Source organism: Ciconia boyciana, chromosome 22, assembly GCF_034638445.1.
Source record: "Ciconia boyciana chromosome 22, ASM3463844v1, whole genome shotgun sequence".
In the NCBI taxonomy this organism is placed as follows: domain Eukaryota; kingdom Metazoa; phylum Chordata; class Aves; order Ciconiiformes; family Ciconiidae; genus Ciconia; species Ciconia boyciana.
This window is the reverse complement of record NC_132955.1, coordinates 1,114,347-1,136,156: the sequence shown is the minus strand read 5'-3', so window position 1 is coordinate 1,136,156 and position 21,810 is coordinate 1,114,347. Positions and strand designations below refer to the sequence as shown.

The 21,810-nt window shown below is 43.4% G+C and overlaps 2 protein-coding genes and 1 long non-coding RNA gene across 5 annotated transcripts in view; 1 reads left to right on the top strand and 2 right to left on the bottom strand.

Annotated features, from left to right (window-relative positions):
- The window catches only part of LOC140662557 (uncharacterized), a 129,713-nt gene that overhangs the window by 72,422 nt on the left and 35,481 nt on the right, over positions 1-21,810 (top strand). The window lies entirely within an intron of this gene.
- Positions 6,989-10,847, bottom strand: LOC140662544 (keratin, type I cytoskeletal 19-like). Its single transcript, XM_072886066.1, has 8 exons — positions 10,365-10,847; positions 9,464-9,546; positions 9,155-9,311; positions 8,797-8,958; positions 8,305-8,430; positions 7,982-8,208; positions 7,330-7,421; positions 6,989-7,008 (listed from the first exon to the last, which is right to left on the bottom strand). The coding sequence occupies exons 1-8, from the start codon at positions 10,845-10,847 to the stop codon at positions 6,989-6,991; spliced, it is 1,350 nt and encodes a 449-aa protein (XP_072742167.1).
- Positions 16,344-19,899, bottom strand: LOC140662545 (keratin, type I cytoskeletal 19-like). The gene is made up of 8 exons (XM_072886068.1): positions 19,417-19,899; positions 18,516-18,598; positions 18,207-18,363; positions 17,849-18,010; positions 17,358-17,483; positions 17,035-17,261; positions 16,788-16,876; positions 16,344-16,363 (listed from the first exon to the last, which is right to left on the bottom strand). Exons 1-8 carry the CDS (start codon positions 19,897-19,899, stop codon positions 16,344-16,346), a joined length of 1,347 nt encoding a protein of 448 aa, XP_072742169.1.

Here is a 21,810-nt window from a genome sequence, read left to right as displayed (position 1 = left end):
GTCAGCTTTTCCCTAAAGGAAATACAAGGAATGGTCAACAAAGGGAATTTCCTTTATCTGCCACTTATCTGAGGGTAAGGGAGACACGTTTATTGAAGTGAAGTCATCCAGCAGACTGGTGGAAACAGTCCACGCCCAAGGTCCTGGCTGAGACCTGGTTCTGCTTTACCTTTATCTACTCTGCTTTCCTAGTCACTACTGCTTTATAAAATTGCTCATATTGTTTCAGGGTATTTTTATTAATTGTCCTGTAAACCATTGCCCTTGAGTGCCACTGGCATATACTTCACTCGTCTCACACCCTGCTGAATTTGCTTCCAGGGATTGCTAATGCAATTACAATTAAATGAACTTTGTGAACATTTTAACCTACATTATTGGTGCCTGCAATTCCACAGGTTCTTCTGTGGTCGAATGAGGAAAGTCAGGTTATTATTCTGAATTTACCTTTTAAAACTTTAAGTGTTTGTCCCTTTGATAATTCTTCCTTTCTGCCTCTGCTTCCATCAGTGAAAATGTGCTTCTTGACTCTTTTGTGTGCATATTTTCGGTCTTCATCTCTCCTCTTGGTCATCAAAACTTTGGCCACCCCACCCTACTGATCATGTCATATGCCCTCTTAAAGTCACACCTTTGTATGTTTTTCTGTCCTATTGAAGGTCATAGGCATGAAACGTTTGAATCTCTTTAATTCAAACTCAAAATTTTCTATTTTTTCTTTAAAATTCCTTGTGGAGAGAACCAATGATAACAAGAACTGATCTGCAGCTGGTACTGAAATGACTGTGTGGAATGTCTGCCTAAGATACAATTCTTAGCTTTCTTTTATATCCCATCATTAATCATTTTTTTTAATCCTCATAAACCTTCCATTGCCACATATTCACTGAATGTGCCAACAGATTCAAAGACAAGAATGTTTACGTGCTGAAAAGGCAGGTCCTAGCACATGCAGACACAGCTGTTAACAGTGTAAAAAGAGGGCAGATAAGAGCAGAGAGCAACACTGTTAACTTTCTCAAAATTACTATTTTTGCTAAGTAGAGGGAATGTGATTTGGTGAAGAGAAATGCATGTGGGTGCCCTGATTTCTGCATTGAAAGAGATGAGAAAGAAGTTCATGTACGGGTTCAGTTTTGAGAGAAATTACGAGCGTAAGACGCAGGACAATTCATTTTTATCCAGGGGTCTAGTTCTTTCATGGCAGAAAAGAAACGGTGATTCAATGATTTGAGTTGAACTTGAAAGATATGGATTCCTCCTCAGCTACAGGCTTCTTTAGTGATATTGGGACGTATAATTTAATTTCTCAAAGTTTGTCATTTATATAATATTTGAATAGATTAATATGAGGAAAATACATAAAAGATCATGAAGAACTCAAACACATAAATAACTGGGAGCAATGTAAATACTTGGAAAATACTTGAAACTGGCTGAGGTGTGTACTTTCGGAAATACCTCATTGTCTCTGTTTCCCAAGAAACATAAATAGCTTTAAACTCTTGACTTCTCTATCAGCCCAGAACTATAATGATAATGCACATCAGGGAGTAAAATACCTGAGATAGGAAAATAAAATAGATTTTCTTATAGCATGATTAAAAATTGTGTGGGAAGAAAGGATCAGTTAGGACACCAAGCCCTCATGAGTGAAAGACAAGTCACTGGATATATTTTTACACTTCCTTTAACCTGTTATTGGGTTGGGAAATCTCAGCAAGGTATGATGGGGCTGGAAACTATTATTAAGAGTCCAACGTCTAACTGACAAGGGGTCGGGTTTCTGCAGGCAGCAGCAATAAGCAACTTAGAGGCCACTGCCAAAACCAAATAGACTAAACCTGTCCCAGGCTTAAGAGGAGCCAAGTACATGTTGAATGCCTGCCATGCCAGCTGCAGTTCTGCAATGATTCATGCTGAAGGAGGAGGCCTAGAGCTATTCGGAGGGCATTTTGCCATAGGCCACATGGAAAATTCCCACTCAAAAAAAAATAATCCTGGACTTGGTAGAAACACAGAGTAGATGGGTTTCATAGCACAGAGAGAGACAAGCTATTTTATTGTGTTCATGTCTGTAAAACATCTGGAGAGCATATTTGTATTTGTACTATTTATGTTTATGTGCTCATATATTTATATTTATATGCATATGTTTATATATCTGTAATTATTTACTTATATATTATTATTTCTCTTGCTAATTTTATAAGAATATATTCTGATCATAGTGACAAGCCACGGCTTCCAATAAGGGTAGAGGTTTTACTGTGCAAGCATTAAACATATGTTCTTCATCAAATTAGGAAACAAGGAGCTCTCTTTCTACCCTGCTGATGGATCCTATCAACTGGGTTTGGGCTTTCCTGATCCTGCAGGTGGTTTCGTACTGGTTTTTGCTTGAGATAAAGTCTCAGAGTCTCCAGATCTCTGTTAGGCTCAGTGAGAAAATCAAACTCTGTACTGCTTTATGAGGGCAAGTCCTGTAGCCACTAGTTTGAAGAGCTACTGCCAGGGAGGCGTTTTTAAAACACCTTGCTCTCATAGCAACTATCAGCTCACAGGGAAACATGTTCTGCAGCCCTGTTTTTGTCTGCCCAGAATGACTGCATACCTTTAGGGAAGGAAAAGGTTATTTCTAATTACTCTAACAGTTTGCTCCATCTTCAAAAAGAAGTAGTTTATAAGCAAATTTCACAGTATTTGCATGTATCAGGTAGCGTACCTCCCTGGACAGTCCTGGCTATTAACTGTAACTGAGGACCGTGGTTTTCCACCAGCCTCACTTGTATTCAGCTTTAAATCTTCTTTTCATTAAACTCTAAGGTCTGCACCAACTGTCTAGATATCTTGGGCAGCCCACCACCACCAAATCAAGCTGTCTGAAGTACTTGCTGAGTGTCTTTTCACTCTTTTCTAATGGATTCAGCTTTAATAACTAATAACTGTAAGATTCTGGTGACATGATTTCTAACAACATTTTCAACAGACAGGACTTGTCAGCATTTGTTTAAAATCTTTGCGTGTGTGTAATCACTATGAACTTTTTGGTGCTGCCATAATTTTTGACAGTCTGACATCAGGTTGTGGGAAAGAACTGAACTAAGGTTAGAAATGCTGCAAGAAAATGTTGATTAATAAGCCTGTAAGTGCCTTGGATCCACAGTTGTGCTCCTACTGCCAGGGCTGTTTAAGCACAGGAGTGCATGCCAGTGGAAAGGTGTTCCCTGCAGCCAGGTGTTGCAATGCATCTCTGAGCGTGGGTTCATAAATAGTGGGTTATTAGGAGTAATTGCAGTGTGCATAAACTTCTCTTTAGGCAGTACTGAATAAGTTATGAAAGTCAGCTCCAGTGCACTTGAAATTTGAAATTGCATGTTCACTGTATCAACCGTGAGAGAGCATTTGCCCTTAAAGTCTGTCATAGCATGAAAATACTTCAGAAGAAATTCAGAATTTTGTTGGGATTACCACTCCAAAATGTTATGTATTACATGAAACTTAATAGAACTAGGTTACTTGGAATACAGAAAGAAAGGATTTTCCTACAAGAGTTTTTGTACTTGTTTAACTTGACTGCTGTTATTTTTCATTATTATGGGAGGCTGGTAAATGTGAGAAATATCACAAAAGTAGTTTTCTTTCATCTGATTCTTTATCAGAGGCACAGTGAATCACAGATTTTCTTTTTTCATTACTGGAGACAGTGGTGGCGGCCAAGCGGGAAGTCGACCTTGCAAAAGTCTGTCTGAAGTGACAGGGCCTGGCCCGGCTGCAGGCAGCAGGCACTGCCTCAGTGACGCCTTTTCCTTGTAGCCAAGAGTGCAAGAGGCTTTGGAAAGAGCGTGCACAAAGCTGCAAGACTTCGAAGCAGTGGGCTCTTGTACCTGTCCATACCCGACAGCTGCCTTTGCAAACAAAAACATTTGCTGCGGATCTAGATCCTGTAGGTACATGGCAGTCCTGATCCAGCATGAAGCCCCTCAGAGAATTCAGTCCACTAATTTCTGGTTCTTGTTTTGGATTCTTCTCTATCCAGCTATTTCCCCCTCTCACCTTCATCTAACCTCCTGAAAATGTTATATTGTGCAGACGGAGATGATTCATTTCCAGAATTAAGAAACTCACACCCCCCCAAAGATTATAGCGCACAATACCTTTGGTTACCTTTGGACATAGTAACAGTACAAAATGTCTGTATCTCCACAGTCCCCCCTACAGGCCTGGTTTTTAAACACAGCACCATTTAATTGAACCTCATTGTTTGTAAAATTCTTTTCCTCTTCCCTTGGTAATACCAGGCTCCCTGTCTGTCTGTGGCAGCCACTGATGCTGCTAAATGCATCGAAAACAGAGACAAAAAAACTTCAATGCTAATTAAACGCATGCAAGAACAATCCAGGAGGTTTTGACTTAATCTGAATTTGCTGATTTCATATGGAATTACCTCAAAACCTTCAGGCAGAATTATGTGAAACAGACGCTTCCTCTCTTTCTCCTCCCTGTCCTTTGTAATGAATTAATTTCTAACCTTTTTACTGTCTGTCTCTTAATTTGGTGTATTACCCCATGTGGTATCACAATGTTACCCCTGTGAAAAAATTATCTATTTTATTATTATTTAAGATGTTCTTTCCTTGGCCTAACTGTTTCCCAGGCCTGAGGCTTGAATTTAATTTTGAGACTGTATTGAACAGCTTCCGTCACAAATCCTATCGTATATTTTCTGAATTTGCCACTAGAGGATGCTGCGCGAACCGGCACACTGGATGGACTGATGTGCTGCACTGTCAGCTTCAAAAAAAGCCTATCGCTTGTACCAAGCTGCGGGACGTATTTCTGCTGTGTGGTTAGCCAAAGGGACGGAACTGTACCAAACCCCAAAAGACCAGAGTACAATATTCCCTTGTATTGACACTGCAAATGTAGGCTGATTTCAGCTCACGCCATCTTGTTTTGATGGGCTTTGATATTACGATAGGCAAATTATGCTCTGGTAAGTCCTGCCTGATGACTCCATCCAGCAAAGTCAAAGGAAAGGCAGAGGTGAGTGTGCTCGGCTCAGCGGTGGACGCACCCTCAGTTCCTTCCTGTTAAAATGCTCTGCAGAGACCGAGGGCAGCACACCCAGCACGGAGGTTTCTCCCCTTTCCCACTTCAGAGAGACAGGGGAGGGGAAGCAGGGGGCTCAAGAATGTTCCTGACAGACAGCCCAGAAAACAATTGGCTCCTTTCTGGGATCAGAAGCATTCTTTCTATTTAAACTGTGGTCAAATGAGGTATTTCATCCCCACGTCCATTATAGCTGGCTAATGCTGAGGTTTAGACCTTTTCTTTTTTGAGATAGTCAGCACTGGTTGATATGAGAAGTAAAACGGAGCATTAGGCAGAACATGAGTCTCTGGTAGCTTGTACAGGAGCATGAGAGTCCTGTTGTGACTCAAGGGAGAGATATGGTTGCTTTGACTTTACAAATCTCCTTTGTTTTCTAGCGCAATAGTTTCTCTGACTCATCTCTTTTTTCTGCTGTGCTGAGAATTCAGCTTTGGATTGTAACATGTACACAGTTTGATGCCTTTTTAAATAACAGGATTGTAACATGTACACAGTTTGGTGCCTTTTTAAATAACACATTGTTACCCAAAAAGATATTTTACCTGACCTGAATCTGTTTGCAAACCAAAGTGCAAGTGCAAAGCTACTTGACAGAATAAAAAATGTTAGTGATTTATGTGCTGTTCAGAGAACAAAGAAGGCTTGTGAGACCCACCCCTGTTTGTTACAGGGCGGCAGTTGAATCACTCACTTGATATGTGGTAGACCCTGTTCAGCTGCTTTCTCAGCCCATTACAAATCAAAGACTGAAACACAGATTTGTAAGTTTTAAATGAGTGAGGTATTTCACCGATTTTTCTTCCTCTGTCTAACGTAAGTGTGTTAGATGAAGTGGAGCAGTTTTAGTAAGAAAGATTGAACCTTGCCTCCACCCCTCCATCCTCCATCCATCCACCCAGAACACTGTACAACCGTGGAGCTAGGAATACCGTCTTATGAAGTAAGAGTACACACTTCCTTTATTTTGAACCATCAGATAAAAGACCTGAGCCCAGACCTTCCAACGTGTCAGGAGGAATAATCCTAACAACTGAACTTTGTGTCATAAGGAGAACTTCTTTGCATACTCATCACTCATTTCCTGATCTAATCCTTTGCTTTTATTGAACAAGATCAGATAGAGCCCTCATCTAAAAGTTGGGAGAGCACGGTGCCTGAATATGATTGATTTCTCATTCAGTGACTCAAAGGCAAATGGTTTTGATTTGCCAAAATTTTAATGAAATTTTGGGTTTAATTAATCCTGATGGTTTCAGTTCAGCTGCTGAACTGGCAAATCAACTACTTGCACATCCCTTGCAATGCATGCTATGAGAAAGGGTTTCACCCATCCTTTCTTCTTCCCTATAGGTGTCACTCTTGAGTTTAATGTGAATGTATTTGTTCATCTCCAATATTTTATCCAGACATCATCTGATTAAGTCAGGATACACGATTTTCTTTGGGGCCATATTACATAATACACCCAACCTTAACTTCTCTGTGAAGGTATATCTCACTTGTTCCACCTAAATTTAAATACAATATTAATATACCAAATAGATTGCTGGACACACAGTTTTCTTTGCATTGCAGAAAAGTAAAGTTTTATTTGAGGCATTGTTATCAGCAGAAAGTAGATCACCAATTGCACTGCAGAAAAGTGTATGTAGATATAGTGATTGCAGATGAAGAACAATATAAAAAGGAAGAAGTAGATAATTTTAGGAGAGTCCTAGAAATTATTCATCTCGACTTCATGAATAACATTTGTAGAGCAGTCTATGTGTTGGGTAGGCACACAGTCCCTGTGCTGTGTGTGTTATCGCGTTGTAGGCCGGTCTGCTCAGATGGCAGTAGGTAGATCAGGGAAGACCAACGCATCGGTGGTATCTTAACACACTCTTGACTGCCCTGTGGAATGAAAGAAGAAACCATTACTCTGATGGGGAAATCAAGAGTCTCTTGCAGCACTGACATTTCAGATGTATCCATTGCCTAAATGTCCATCAGTTAGTGAGAGTGTGGGAAAGGAGCTTGGCCTGTTTCTGTAACTGAAGCTAAGACACCTTGAAATTAAGATATTTGATTGTGAATGGTTTAATTCCTGTTGCAATTGTGAATGTGGAAGCCATAACACAATGGATAGTATTAACAGGAAAAGAGATGAAACACAAAACATGAAAGCCATGGGGACAGGATAAATTGGGATCCTCTTTGGAAGATGTTTCTTACCTGTCTTGTCACCAGATTGCCCATGAGAGTAGGAAGTAGAAGAATAAGAGTGGGAGGACATTCCCCCTCCTTGGAGACCTCCTTGACATGTCCTGTGCAAGGAAAGGAGTTTTAATGAAGGGAATGATAAATACATTCATAAAGAGACATACTGTGACATAATGTGCAGTGTGTGTAACAGCTCGGCTTTTCCTGGACCTTGCAAATATTTATTTATATTTTTTTATTTAATTCCCTTCAGCTATATTTTCCCAGAAAGCTGTAGAAGCAGAAATAACAAAAGACTGTAGAAGTATAATTCTCCTACTCTCACAGTCCAGCTGTGCTTGCTCATCTGTTCGCAGAAGGCAGTATATTACAGTTCGGTTTTGCATGGTGATTCCTCCAATGGAATTCAGTCTGCACAAAAAGGCCAAGAGGAACTGATTGACTGAAAATATGTCAGTAACTATATGCTCTGTGTTTCCTCCTGCGTTTGATGTGCTTATTAAATTTATGATATATACATTTCAATGCAGATGCTGTGAAAAAATCTGTTGTATTTAGATTTCAGCTACAGACTAGTAAAACATTCTACTCTGCCTTCTGTGAGTCCCAATAGAGAAAAGACTGTGAAAGAATTTATGCCCTTATTTGCAAACGGAATACATACACAATGTCTTGCTGTCCCTCCTGCAGCAGTGCCCGGTACTGAGCAATCTCCTGTTCCAGGCGAGTCTTGATGCCCAGGAGCATCTTGTACTCCTGGTTCTGACTCTCCATCTCACAGCGGATGCTGGCCAGCTCCTCCTCTACAGAGTTAATCTGCCCTTGGATTTGTTGCAGCAGGCAGCCATAGCGAGATTCGGTTTCTGCCAAGGAGTTTTCCAGAGAGTTTTTCTGGAAGTGGAAATGCAGGAGTTTAGGACCAGAGCTCTACCCCTCCCTGCCCACTCCGAGGAGGGAAGGGCCCTCAGCGATCCTGCCCCCACGTACCGTGCTGAGCTGCGCCTGCAGTTCGATCTCCAGGTTCTGCATTTCGCGTCTCAATTCAGTGAGCTGGTGGCTGCTTGTCTGGATGTCCTGGCTGCTGGAAGTGACCTGCCGATTGACTTCTTCAATCTGCAGGAGTCAAACCCCAAACACACTTCCTGAGTGAGAAGATCCTCTCAGGGAGCAGATTTGCTGACTGAGAACTAAGGTGATAGCCAGGGAGCCTCTCCCTTTCATCCTGTCCTCATCGAGAACAGCCTAGTCATTGCTCCGCAGATCCTGACGTTCCACCCACCTTTGCACATCAGACCTGGCCTGCTCCCCCTCTGCCGCTGCAGTCTCTCCCCAGCAGCTCTTTCCTTCCCACTCCCCAGCTGTGCAAGTGAGGTGCAGGTGAGCAGCCTCCCCCTTTCAGCCAAAGGCATTGCATGCCCAGCACCAGGGTGCCTGGGTTTTCCTGCAGAAGGAGACTCCACGTTGTGCCTTGCTACGTACCTTGACTTCATACCACTGCTCAACCTCTCTGCGGTTCTTCTCGATGATCTGCTCGTATTCATTTCTCAGGTCGTTGAGTATCTTTGTCAAGTCTTCGCCAGGGGCAGCATTGACCTCCACGCTCACGTCACCACCAGTTTGAGACTGCAGCTGTCTCATTTCCTGCAGAGAGTCCGAAGAGAGAAGCAAAGAGCACGGGGTCATTTCTTCTGTTGGGGACGGTGGGCAAAGCAGTATCAAGGTACAAAGGAATGACAGTCACATGACATAAGGCTGCATTGACTTGACGTGTAACTTTGGGAACCCTGAAGAGTCAAAGGACTATGTCTTGGCCATGCTGTTTATCATTGGATCGTACCTCCTCATGATTTCTCTTAAGAGCAATCAGCTCATCCTTCAAGGACTCTAGCTCGGATTCCAGTGAAGACCGAACACGAGACAGGTCATCCAGCATATTTCTCAAGCCATTAATATCAGACTCCACAGTCTGACGGATGACCAGTTCATTCTCATACCTGTACCAAAGAAAAGTGAAGAATTACACATTCATTTTGTTGCAATGTGTAGGCTTGGTCGTACCACTTGGGACAGGGTATCATCACCTGCACTCATGAATCTCGTAAAATTCATGACACGAAAGATGCAGGATTCACAGAGAGGCACTCACTTTGTTCGGAAGTCATCAGCAGTCATCTTGCTGTTATCAATGTCCAGAATCAGTCTGTTATTGTCCACAGTGGCAGAAATGATCTGCAAAAGGGGAAGTTGGAGAGGAGTCTTTCTGTGTTCAAGACACCCAGGACAAGAAGAAAGAAGACCCAAAGCTTTGGCAGGGCTTTGTTGTGGGTTTTAGAATTGTTTCCTGCAGTAATGCAGGGGCCACAGAAAGTCATTGAAATGCCATGCCACAAGAACTGGCATGTGCAAGATTTTGGCTTCCCCAAACATTCTGGTGAAAGAATATTTTGTTGGAGGAAAGAACAGAAGAACGTCTATGCTGGGAGATCATCAACCCCTATGGGTTTCTGCACTGTGGGTGTAGAAGGGAGTGTAGTCTTTCTCCCTGATGCTGTAATGCGTCTCATTCTAAAGAAAGCTGACTGTAAGGGAAGGCCTTGGTCCTTCCATCCGGTATATGTAGGAGTGTGCAGAGACAAAGGGAGTTCAGGTCTTGCAGTCCAGGTGCTTTGGCTTTGCACTCCATCCAGCTGAACTGGGTGGGAGCAGAGGGAAAGACTGGAAACCACACATGCCTGGTTTGGAGCCACCTGTACAACGTGGGATTTCAGTTACGTGCGGCAGCATGTTGGGGCCTGGTGGAGCACTCCTTGATGCCTCGGGCTGTGCCCCCAGAGCACATCCCTTTCGCTTGTGGGGTGGCGTGGGGGTTTGCTTCCCCAAGAGGCGGGAGCCGCAGCTCAGCAGGTTTCTGCCTGCGGTACCACCAGCAAGGCCATCCAGTAGCTCCCTCCCACCCCTTTAGAGCCAGCGCCAGAGGGAAGGAGGGAGTCCTCACAAGTGAGAATAGCGTGCGGGAGATGGAGCCACGTTAGTGGGGGCTATCCTACCTGATTTTGGAGTTGTTCGATGGTCTGGTAGTAGGAGGTGTAGTCCTTTGACACACTGGGAGCTTGTTTCCTGTACCACTCCCGGATGTGGTGCTCCAGCTGAGCATTTTCCTCCTCCAGCCTTCGCACTTTGTCCAGGTAAGCAGCCAGGCGGTCATTGAGGTTCTGCATGGTGACCTTCTCATTGCCGCTCAGAAGGATGTCCCCCCCAGCACCAAAGCCTCCTGCAAAACCACCACCAAAGCCTCCTCCCAGGCCACCACCAAAGCCTCCGCCAAAGCCACCAGCAAGGCTGCCAGCACTCATGCCCCCTCCGTAGCCAATGCTGCATGCTCCCCCACCATAGCTTCCACCGCCTATCACAGAGGAGGCGTATCGCCTGCAGGAGACGGAGGAACTCCTGCCACTACCGCCACCACAGACGCCTCCACCTCCACCGCTCCTGTAAGAGGTACTAGATGTTCTCTTGATGCTGCAGCTCATGGTGGAAGTAATCAGATATCCAGCCCCAAATGCAAAGCCCGCTGCGCAGCTTGAAACAGAAAATCAAACTGCAGCCTTCTGTCCTCGCTGATGGTTATTTATACCTTGTTGGGTGGGTGTCACCTGTGAGGCAGTCCAGCTTCCCATGAAGTTTGCCAGCCCTAGTGCTCATGCCAAAAGTGATGTGCTAAGGGGAATTGCTTTCATGGCTTGGGACAGCCCCCCCCATAGGTATTGTGTTTGCTTGCTGATTCACACAAAGCATGCACTATAATTTCAGGTGGGTGGCTGTGTGTTAGATTTTGTATTAGATAGTATGTTGCTGGCTACTTAATGAGTGAGACTCATTTTAATAGTTCCTTTTTGTTCTTTGTAGTCATTTTTTGTCCTGAAAACGGGTGGTGAAAGCACCACCTAGTTACTCTGTTTTAATTTCAGAGTTGGAGAAATATGAACTCAGACACCCTGTGCGTGAGTCTTGTTTCATTTTGCCTGCAGAACTGCCAGTAACTGACACTTTTGGAAGCAGAATCTCTAAGAATTTAGGTCCTTCCCTACAAAGAAAGCTCATCGTGGATGCTCTCTTGCAGAATGCTTAGTGGTAAATCTCAGTAGCATAACCTTTGAAGAAGCAATGATATTTCTGTTTTCACCAAACTCTGGTAGTATCGCTTCCAGGAAATAATCCCATGTATTGCACAGAGTGATGGACATGCAATGGTGCAATTTTAAAGTTCTGATTTTTTTAAATTTTGTGTAGGTTTCCAGCCACTCAAAGATTATTTTAAACTGAAATAGATGTGTAGAATCTATAAGGCATCACTGACTCTGTCTTGGGAGAGGAGAGCAAAAGGATTCAGCTTTTCAACTTAGCAAAATGGAGGCGGAGATGATTATCAGCTTGCTCTTGAGGAAGGAGATACCAGGGCTATTTAAAGTAAAGGACAATCCTGTTGTTCACATAGGAAGGGGCATAATCTGGTTTTGAGTGTATTTGGGCTGGAAACTAAGGGGAGCTTTTTATGGGAGTCATAAGGGTCTGGAAGGTGCTTCCATTGTGGGAGCTTTGGATGGAAAAGAGAAAGTTTTGAGATTGACCTTGATCAACTGATAGTGGGGATTTTATCCTCGTATAGTAGAGACTCAGCTGTGACGACCCTTTAGATCCCCCTTGCCTTCTCTCTTCTGTCTCTCTAACACTGCAGAGGTCTCTAACACTGCTGCACAATTGCAGCATTTCTGTAAGAGGACAGGATGTGATGAACCCTTCTTTGGAAATTAAATTTTGCCTTTAAATAACTTTTGGAAAACTTACATTTTCAGCCTGAACGACTAGGGGCCTCTTTATATGAGAGTTAAACTTTGATGGGATTTTGTCTCTATTTGGAAGTTAAAAATTACTAGTTCATTTCGTTGTTGGTTTCTTCATTTACCATCTTACTTATACACAGCTTGCAGTTGTGGCTGGAGCAACATTTGCTGTCTTAGCCACAATGATTATGAGACCCATAAAAGTTGCCAGTGTGTGTTATGGCTGACTGAAGAATCATGGAAAGCCGTTTACCCTCTTTCTTGATACCCCTACACACATTTTCATAGATATGCTGAAGATAATGTAATACTTTGATCTTCATAATTATGATTGTTCTTTTACTGGTAGCTCTCTAATTATCTGCATGTCAGAACCAGTTGCTTTGCATATGTTATTGAAACTGAGTCATCATTATTAAAAAATAAAAATTATTTTCTCACAGGGTGTGTTTCCTTAGTCATATTTTCCTCATTAGGTTGTTGAAATGCACCTTTATTCTTCCCTATGAGATGTTTATTGCTGATTGGCATTAATGCCAGAGGTGTTGATTTTATATCTCCTTCTCAGCATTGTTGCATCATAACATCTGACCAACCATTCCAAACATTTCCCAGTGCTGTAATTTCATACCATCAGCAGATGCCTTTTCCCTGTGTCTCTGTCCCTTTCTTCTCTTTTTTGAATAGCTGATCTAACTATGCTTACTGCTGTAACTGTATCAGAAAGACTTAAACTTTAGACTTCCTCTTCTGTAACTCATGGGCATTTCCATGTCTCCTGTGCATTTTTGGTCCACCATCCTGTGGACACAGCTCTTTGGGCTGAGATGGCTGTTGTGAGTCAATTTGGACATACCGACTTACTTCACAGGCCAAAAGAGCCAGGTCTCTTAAGGTGCCATTACCATTCATAATCCTCGCGATGACAGAAGGAGGTGAGACATTTTCTGTTGTAGAGGGTATAGAGGCTCCTCAGCCATTTGAAGAGACTGTTAGAGCTTTGAAATCATATCTTCCCCTGGAAGACTTTTTGCTCATAATTCACCCCATGAACCTCTGTAAATCAGAAAAGTTTGTTTGAAGTAACGATGTTATGAAGCCCTTCCAAGTGCTGTTTACTCACTGGTGAAATTGGATGCAGAGCCACAAACAGATACTCCGAATTGGCAGAAGAACCAACAGCAGCCAGTGGTTTTCACAGAAGCTATGATGCCATTAGTGGATATATATCTTTAGTTACACAAGAGGGAGAGGACAACCTCAGAACAATTACTGGTAATTCATTGTTCTACAGAAAATGAGTCAACTGTGGTCTTGGTAAGAAGAGTGCTACTCCCATGAGTTTCATCAGGAACTGCATCTGTGTGTTCCTCATCCATCGCCCATCACCCTTCCGCATCACTCACCTGTACCTTTCTTCAGTTTGGTCAGAGATGAATGATTTCCATAGCCCCAGATTCTATTCTTATTTTTCTCTTATGTGACTCCCTGGGATGGACCTTTATACCTTGCACATGTGTAGATCTACAGAAAATCCTATTAGATGTGAGCTATTTTAATTCTACAGTCTATCTAAATTGCTATTCAGTAGCCCTTCCTACCACTGAAAAAGGAAAAGTTTAAAAGTAATTCCCAAGAGAAATTAAGCTTTTTCAGTATAGCAATCCTTTCCTGTTCTCTTTCTATCTACCTGCTAGAATGTGCAGTTATTGTCAATGATGGTAACTGATCGAATTCTAAATTCCTCCCTGCCAAAGCCCTTTTTTTTTCTTTCCTGTAGATCTTTTCAGAACAATAAGCAACTGTATCACTTTTTCTAAGAACCATGGATGAATTGAAGTGAGTGCCAGGAGCAGACAGTGGTATCACGACACCTGATCAAACATATTACAAGGTTTCTGGAGCATCTGCCAGCCTTGGATGGAGGCAGGGAGGCATGCTGTGCTTTTGGCATGCCTAGGGCATGTTCCATGCATTTTCCCCAGGACAGCCCTTGCCCCATACTTAGATGGAGGTTAGTGCCTCATGAATCAGTGGTGATATGCAGAAGGCGTTGTGCCGTCAGCAGCAGGAGGACTCTGCCAGTGATCTCATCCTGCTGCAGTGACTGGCACTTTTGCAGTGCGTCCTCTCCTTTCACTCTGAAGATCTTGCATAGCTTTGGTTTTGCAGATTGAACTTCGGACTCTTCATAGTGCTGCCTATTTCACAAAGACCTTATGCTCTTACAAATCAGTTCAGAAATGGGGAAAGACATACCACAGCTCTGGTGTTCCCTTTAGTTCTCTGGATGTGGAAGACTGTGTTTTTGATCATTCTGATACTTCTCTGTGCTTCTGGAAGATTAGAAGGAAGGAAAATAACCTTTCAGTGCTTATTTATATACACTAACTGTAGTTCAAGTTTCCATAATCCTGCCTCAAAAAAGATGTCTTCCTAAGCTGTTTCGGTTATGTTAAGTACAGCTGAGACGTGAATGAATTATGGCAGCCTTTGGCAATGAAAGTCATGTTTGCGTTTGCTTTACGTCACTTTCTATACTGAAATTCCTGATGCTGGACTGAAAAAAGTCAGTTTGGAAACCCAGTTTTTCAACATGAATAGAAAGTATCTCTTCTTTGTGGATACTTACTGCAGACTGCAGTTACGATATTGTGATGGCAGAGCCAAGCCACATGATTACTGAAAGAAGACCTAACCTAAATAATACTCTTGTAAGTTGCCTATGATGAGAAAACCTTTCATTTCATTACCCTAACAGAACAATACCCTCAGTCTTAGATGAAACAGCAAATACTAGAGACCAGATTTGATAGGTGGAGAAGGGAACAACAGGCACTTATAATTGAATGAAACCTGGCTGATTTTGTGCATCTGATGCACAGAGTTACAGATTGAAAAGAGGCTTTGCTGTCATCTTCAGAAAACAAAATATGTATAAAATAGCTGTTCTAATTTAGTATTGCCCTCTCATCTCCAATTTTATTGCATATTTTATCTTCTTAAGCAGAAAAATACTTTCAGTGGGTGAAATGTGTCTCTCGTTCCTCTTAAGGCATAGTATCGGCCAATTGAGTGTACTGACAAAAATTGGGTTCTTGGTATTATATTGGTGTTTAAATTGAAATTTCTATCATAAAACATAGGAATGGTTTTGGTGCATGACACTGAAGGCAACAGACACGTTGCCTTATTGGCTGTATTTCCTAACAGAAGTCAGTGATACGTAATTCTCTGCGTAGTCAAAGGTGTAGAAATACTTGATGTCAGGAAACCCATACGTACTGGAACAACCTATACTGAGTCACACCTTCCCACAGGAACTGTAGCTATGGTGAGCTGAGTAAAGGCAAAGATTAATGGACTCAGATGAGTCATAGTAGTGGCATTGAACACAGTTTAGTACATTAACAGTTAATTAAACAATCTTCAGAGAGTTACACATCACTGGTATTTTCTTTCTCCTTTCACTCACATCGTTCAGAGTGTCTTCAGTAAAAAGCAGCAAGGCAAGGGGCCAGAAAGCAATCCATTAGTGGCTGTGGGAAAACAGAATGGTAAAGGGTTTGTAATTTCACAGGAAGGAGAAAAATTCTGTCAAGAATGGATTTCTGTTTTCAACCTTATACCTCTTGCTTTTGAGCAGAGAGTTCTGACAGTCTCACCTGACTGACAGTTCCCATAGGCAGAGCTTGGAAGATGTCACACCTTATACAGCCTTCATACAGCCATGCTCAGAATTAGTGACATTTCCTTTTACTTAGTGGTATTATCTCAGCATGGTGTCCATTTTCTTAGTGCAAAATAGATTGTCCTGAGACTATGTTACAAAGTATGATAGGATGACCTGTATTTTATTGGTTAGCTTGATAAATACCCGTTCAAAGTGTGTGAAATTAAATTTCTCAGACACATTGTTTTTATTTGCATTGCAGAAGTAAAGTTTTATTAGAGGCAGTGTTATCAGCAGAATTTAAGCCCTTAAACAAAGAACCAGTTGACAAAGACAAGTTGAGTAAGACAAGCATAGCAGAAGGGAAGAAGGGGTGATGAGGCAGGTGACCAAGCGCTCCTTCCAGATTGTTCCAGTTGCATCAGCTGTGCTGCAGAAGTGCTTGGTTCAGTCTCTCGTTGTCCATGTTCAATGCCTCTTAGTTGGAGGATGCCAGCATCACTGCTATTGCTCTAGCACACTCTTGACTGTCCTGTGTAAAGACAGAGCAAATCATTGCCTTAAGGGGAAATCTGATCTTTCCTGCTGAACTGAATTCTTTCACCTCACATGCTGTGTTAGCAAGAGAAGCTCAGACACTCCAAGCCCAGCAATACCCTAGGCACTTTCTCAGAGCTGTGTTCTTTTTTTACTCCAATGAGCAAAAAAGCATACCCCATCCTGTAAAGTTTATAATCTGTATTTTATATTTAGGTAGAGGGAAGGGCAAGACTTACTGTATTTTAACCCCTGATTCCTCTGTGACAGAGTCAATGAGGTTCTCTCACTCCTGGGCTACTGGACCTGGGAATTTTGCCCAGCCCAAAATACAAAACTTTTTTCTGACAAAATATATTGTAGTCATTGGTGTAGAGGTAACCCACTAATAAACATATCCTTACAAAGTGTTGTCTTACCTGTCATGTCACCACCGTGGGAATGAGAGTAGGAAGTAGAATATGAATGGGAGTATTTTCCACCTTCTTGGAAAGCTCCTTGGGAGGCACTGTAAAAGGAGAGTAATTAGTTCACCAAAAAACCCCGAACCATTGGATATTCAGTCAAAAAAGATGTTGGTGTAGCTCCATGGACAAGAAGTCTCTATTAGCAATTAAGTACAGAAGGGTTTATTTTTATGCCCTTGCTATAATATGGAATACGTACACAATGTCTTGCTGTCCCTCCTGCAGCAGTGCCCGGTACTGAGCAATCTCCTGTTCCAGGCGAGTCTTGATGCCCAGGAGCATCTTGTACTCCTGGTTCTGACTCTCCATCTCACAGCGGATGCTGGCCAGCTCCTCCTCTACAGAGTTAATCTGCCCTTGGATTTGTTGCAGCAGGCAGCCATAGCGAGATTCGGTTTCTGCCAAGGAGTTTTCCAGAGAGTTTTTCTGGAAGTGGAAATGCAGGAGTTTAGGACCAGAGCTCTACCCCTCCCTGCCCACTCCGAGGAGGGAAGGGCCCTCAGCGATCCTGCCCCCACGTACCGTGCTGAGCTGCGCCTGCAGTTCGATCTCCAGGTTCTGCATTTCGCGTCTCAATTCAGTGAGCTGGTGGCTGCTTGTCTGGATGTCCTGGCTGCTGGAAGTGACCTGCCGATTGACTTCTTCAATCTGCAGGAGTCAAACCCCAAACACACTTCCTGAGTGAGAAGATCCTCTCAGGGAGCAGATTTGCTGACTGAGAACTAAGGTGATAGCCAGGGAGCCTCTCCCTTTCATCCTGTCCTCATCGAGAACAGCCTAGTCATTGCTCCGCAGATCCTGACGTTCCACCCACCTTTGCACATCAGACCTGGCCTGCTCCCCCTCTGCCGCTGCAGTCTCTCCCCAGCAGCTCTTTCCTTCCCACTCCCCAGCTGTGCAAGTGAGGTGCAGGTGAGCAGCCTCCCCTTTCAGCCAAAGGCATTGCATGCCCAGCACCAGGGTGCCTGGGTTTTCCTGCAGAAGGAGACTCCACGTTGTGCCTTGCTACGTACCTTGACTTCATACCACTGCTCAACCTCTCTGCGGTTCTTCTCGATGATCTGCTCGTATTCATTTCTCAGGTCGTTGAGTATCTTTGTCAAGTCTTCGCCAGGGGCAGCATTGACCTCCACGCTCACGTCACCACCAGTTTGAGACTGCAGCTGTCTCATTTCCTGCAGAGAGTCCGAAGAGAGAAGCAAAGAGCACGGGGTCATTTCTTCTGTTGGGGACGGTGGGCAAAGCAGTATCAAGGTACAAAGGAATGACAGTCACATGACATAAGGCTGCATTGACTTGACGTGTAACTTTGGGAACCCTGAAGAGTCAAAGGACTATGTCTTGGCCATGCTGTTTATCATTGGATCGTACCTCCTCATGATTTCTCTTAAGAGCAATCAGCTCATCCTTCAAGGACTCTAGCTCGGATTCCAGTGAAGATCTAACCAATGTCAGGTCATCCAGGATATTTCTCAAGCCATTAATATCAGACTCCACAGTCTGACGGATGACCAGTTCATTCTCATACCTGTACCAAAGAAAAGTGAAGAATTACACATTCATTTTGTTGCAATGTGTAGGCTTGGTCGTACCACTTGGGACAGGGTATCATCACCTGCACTCATGAATCTCATAAAATTCATGACACGAAAGATGCAGGATTCACAGAGAGGCACTCACTTTGTTCGGAAGTCATCAGCAGTCATCTTGCTGTTATCAATGTCCAGAATCAGTCTGTTATTGTCCACAGTGGCAGAAATGATCTGCAAAAGGGGAAGTTGGAGAGGAGTCTTTCTGTGTTCAAGACACCCAGGACAAGAAGAAAGAAGACCCAAAGCTTTGGCAGGGCTTTGTTGTGGGTTTTAGAATTGTTTCCTGCAGTAATGCAGGGGCCACAGAAAGTCATTGAAATGCCATGCCACAAGAACTGGCATGTGCAAGATTTTGGCTTCCCCAAACATTCTGGTGAAAGAATATTTTGTTGGAGGAAAGAACAGAAGAACGTCTATGCTGGGAGATCATCAACCCCTATGGGTTTCTGCACTGTGGGTGTAGAAGGGAGTGTAGTCTTTCTCCCTGATGCTGTAATGCGTCTCATTCTAAAGAAAGCTGACTGTAAGGGAAGGCCTTGGTCCTTCCATCCGGTATATGTAGGAGTGTGCAGAGACAAAGGGAGTTCAGGTCTTGCAGTCCAGGTGCTTTGGCTTTGCACTCCATCCAGCTGAACTGGGTGGGAGCAGAGGGAAAGACTGGAAACCACACATGCCTGGTTTGGAGCCACCTGTACAACGTGGGATTTCAGTTACGTGCGGCAGCATGTTGGGGCCTGGTGGAGCACTCCTTGATGCCTCGGGCTGTGCCCCCAGAGCACATCCCTTTCGCTTGTGGGGTGGCGTGGGGGTTTGCTTCCCCAAGAGGCGGGAGCCGCAGCTCAGCAGGTTTCTGCCTGCGGTACCACCAGCAAGGCCATCCAGTAGCTCCCTCCCACCCCTTTAGAGCCAGCGCCAGAGGGAAGGAGGGAGTCCTCACAAGTGAGAATAGCGTGCGGGAGATGGAGCCACGTTAGTGGGGGCTATCCTACCTGATTTTGGAGTTGTTCGATGGTCTGGTAGTAGGAGGTGTAGTCCTTTGACACACTGGGAGCTTGTTTCCTGTACCACTCCCGGATGTGGTGCTCCAGCTGAGCATTTTCCTCCTCCAGCCTTCGCACTTTGTCCAGGTAAGCAGCCAGGCGGTCATTGAGGTTCTGCATGGTGACCTTCTCATTGCCGCTCAGAAGGATGTCCCCCCCAGCACCAAAGCCTCCTGCAAAACCACCACCAAAGCCTCCTCCCAGGCCACCACCAAAGCCTCCGCCAAAGCCACCAGCAAGGCTGCCAGCACTCATGCCCCCTCCGTAGCCAATGCTGCATGCTCCCCCACCATAGCTTCCACCGCCTATCACAGAGGAGGCGTATCGCCTGCAGGAGACGGAGGAACTCCTGCCACTACCGCCACCACAGACGCCTCCACCTCCACCGCTCCTGTAAGAGGTACTAGATGTTCTCTTGATGCTGCAGCTCATGGTGGAAGTAATCAGATATCCAGCCCCAAATGCAAAGCCCGCTGCGCAGCTTGAAACAGAAAATCAAACTGCAGCCTTCTGTCCTCGCTGATGGTTATTTATACCTTGTTGGGTGGGTGTCACCTGTGAGGCAGTCCAGCTTCCCATGAAGTTTGCCAGCCCTAGTGCTCATGCCAAAAGTGATGTGCTAAGGAAATTTTGTCTGAGGTAAGTAAAACGCATTACCATTCTGTTCAAGTATGTCTCCACTGATTCACACAAAGCATGCACTATAATTTTATGTGGGTGGCTCTTCGTTGGATATTTAGTTGGATAATACAATATCTCATAGCTTCTATTAATCTGGCAATATATCACGAGTAATAGTAGTTAATGAAGGCTCCGCCTTGGTTGTCTGTCTCCTTCAGTCTTCTGTGTGGCGAAATTCAGTATTTCAGCTTTTGTCTTCCTCCTGTGATCACAGACAATGATTTGTAAGACTAGCTGCCTCCAAGGGACTCTTCATTCATTAATTTTTTCAAAATTTACATTAGCTATATAGAAATCTACTTTAATTTACTGAAATCAATTATTAATTCTTAAAACTGCATTCCCATGTCTGTTATAGAAGAGAACTTCACGCTGAATTTTTTATTCTCTTGTTACTGCTTATATTGAGGAAGGTCCTGCTGGTATTTAACTTTTTCTGAAAGTGCAGGATGGTGATTGCAGTCATTTTTCTTGTTGAATAAAACTGGGTGACAGCCACAAAAGCAGTATTTTGCAAAGGAAAACATATTAAATATTTTCCTATCAAACAGCCATTAATTTTATTTTAGCTGTTTTAAATGGACTCAGAGGAAATTGAGAGGACACATTTCTGATATTTCATATTTTCATGATCATATTAAAAATAGCCGTTTCTCAGAATATGTCCTTGAATTATATAATGCAGTAAAAAAAAGTTAGATTAAAATATGCAGTGCCAAAGATTAGATCTGAAAAAATATAATGATTATCTGAACTCGTTACAGTGAATTCTGTTTGCCAACGGTGAGAGAATATCTTGCAACACGAAACACGGAGTAAGAAACAATTATGTATTTTTTTCCACTGCCTATGCAATATGGGATGTTCATGAGTTGCTTTTCCCATCTTTACTAATCAAGCTTCTATGAATCTGAGAAAAGCCTTGAACAGAAACAAATTCTCGAGTTTCCAGCTGTGTATTAAATATTGGCACTATAACTCCTACAGGAGAGTCACTTGGCTAGTGCAAAGGAAGCACAAGGAGCTGGTGGAACCTCCTGTGAATTACAACCTCAAAATCGGCTTATCCACAGCGAGGGAGGATGAATTCAACCTAGAAGTATTTTAGGAAGAGATTTCATATTACTGAAGAAGAAATAAACTCATTAAAATTAGCAAAAGAAGAGTGAGAAGGGATTGAGTCACCTTACACATGAAGGTACACATCAGAGGAAGGAGTGGGATTGTTTGAGTTTGAAGACAGTGTGCCTGTATCTGCCCCATGGATGTAAAAAGAGCTGGGGCTGAACAGGAGCACCTTTCGACCGTGCTTTGCTCTTGGCGTGTAGCTGCTGCCATTCAGCTTCTCAAACACCCTGTGAAACATCATTCCTACCTGCCTGTCTCCTGGAGCAGCACAGGCACCAGGGAAACTGCTTACAAGTAAGATTCCTGCTGCCACCATGCCTCTGAGGAGCAACAGACAACTACGTGAAAATAGTACAGCTTCACCCTGGGTGAAGCCATATTCTTGTAGAGTCTTCTGTTTTGGGGTTTTTTAATAGGTTTATGATTTTACCATAGGCTTTTGTATATCCATATATCTGATTTTCTTCTTTTATCATAAGAATTATATAGAAAGGCTCATCAACCAAATATTGTTGAATTGGAAGGGGAGGGGTG

Coding starts and splice junctions, on each gene's coding strand:
- LOC140662544 (XM_072886066.1), bottom strand. CDS start 10,847: ATGAGCTGCAGCATCAAGAGAACATCTAGTACCTCTTACAGGAGCGGT. Junction 8,431..8,796: donor AGCAGTGGTATGAAGTCAAG/GTACGTAGCAAG, acceptor TGACTCCTGCAG/ATTGAAGAAGTCAATCGGCA. Junction 7,009..7,329: donor GCAATCTGGTGACAAGACAG/GTAAGAAACATC, acceptor TTCATTCCACAG/GGCAGTCAAGAGTGTGTTAA.
- LOC140662545 (XM_072886068.1), bottom strand. CDS start 19,899: ATGAGCTGCAGCATCAAGAGAACATCTAGTACCTCTTACAGGAGCGGT. Junction 16,877..17,034: donor GAGGGACAGCAAGACATTGT/GTACGTATTCCA, acceptor CTCCTTTTACAG/TGCCTCCCAAGGAGCTTTCC. Junction 16,364..16,787: donor CCACGGTGGTGACATGACAG/GTAAGACAACAC, acceptor GTCTTTACACAG/GACAGTCAAGAGTGTGCTAG.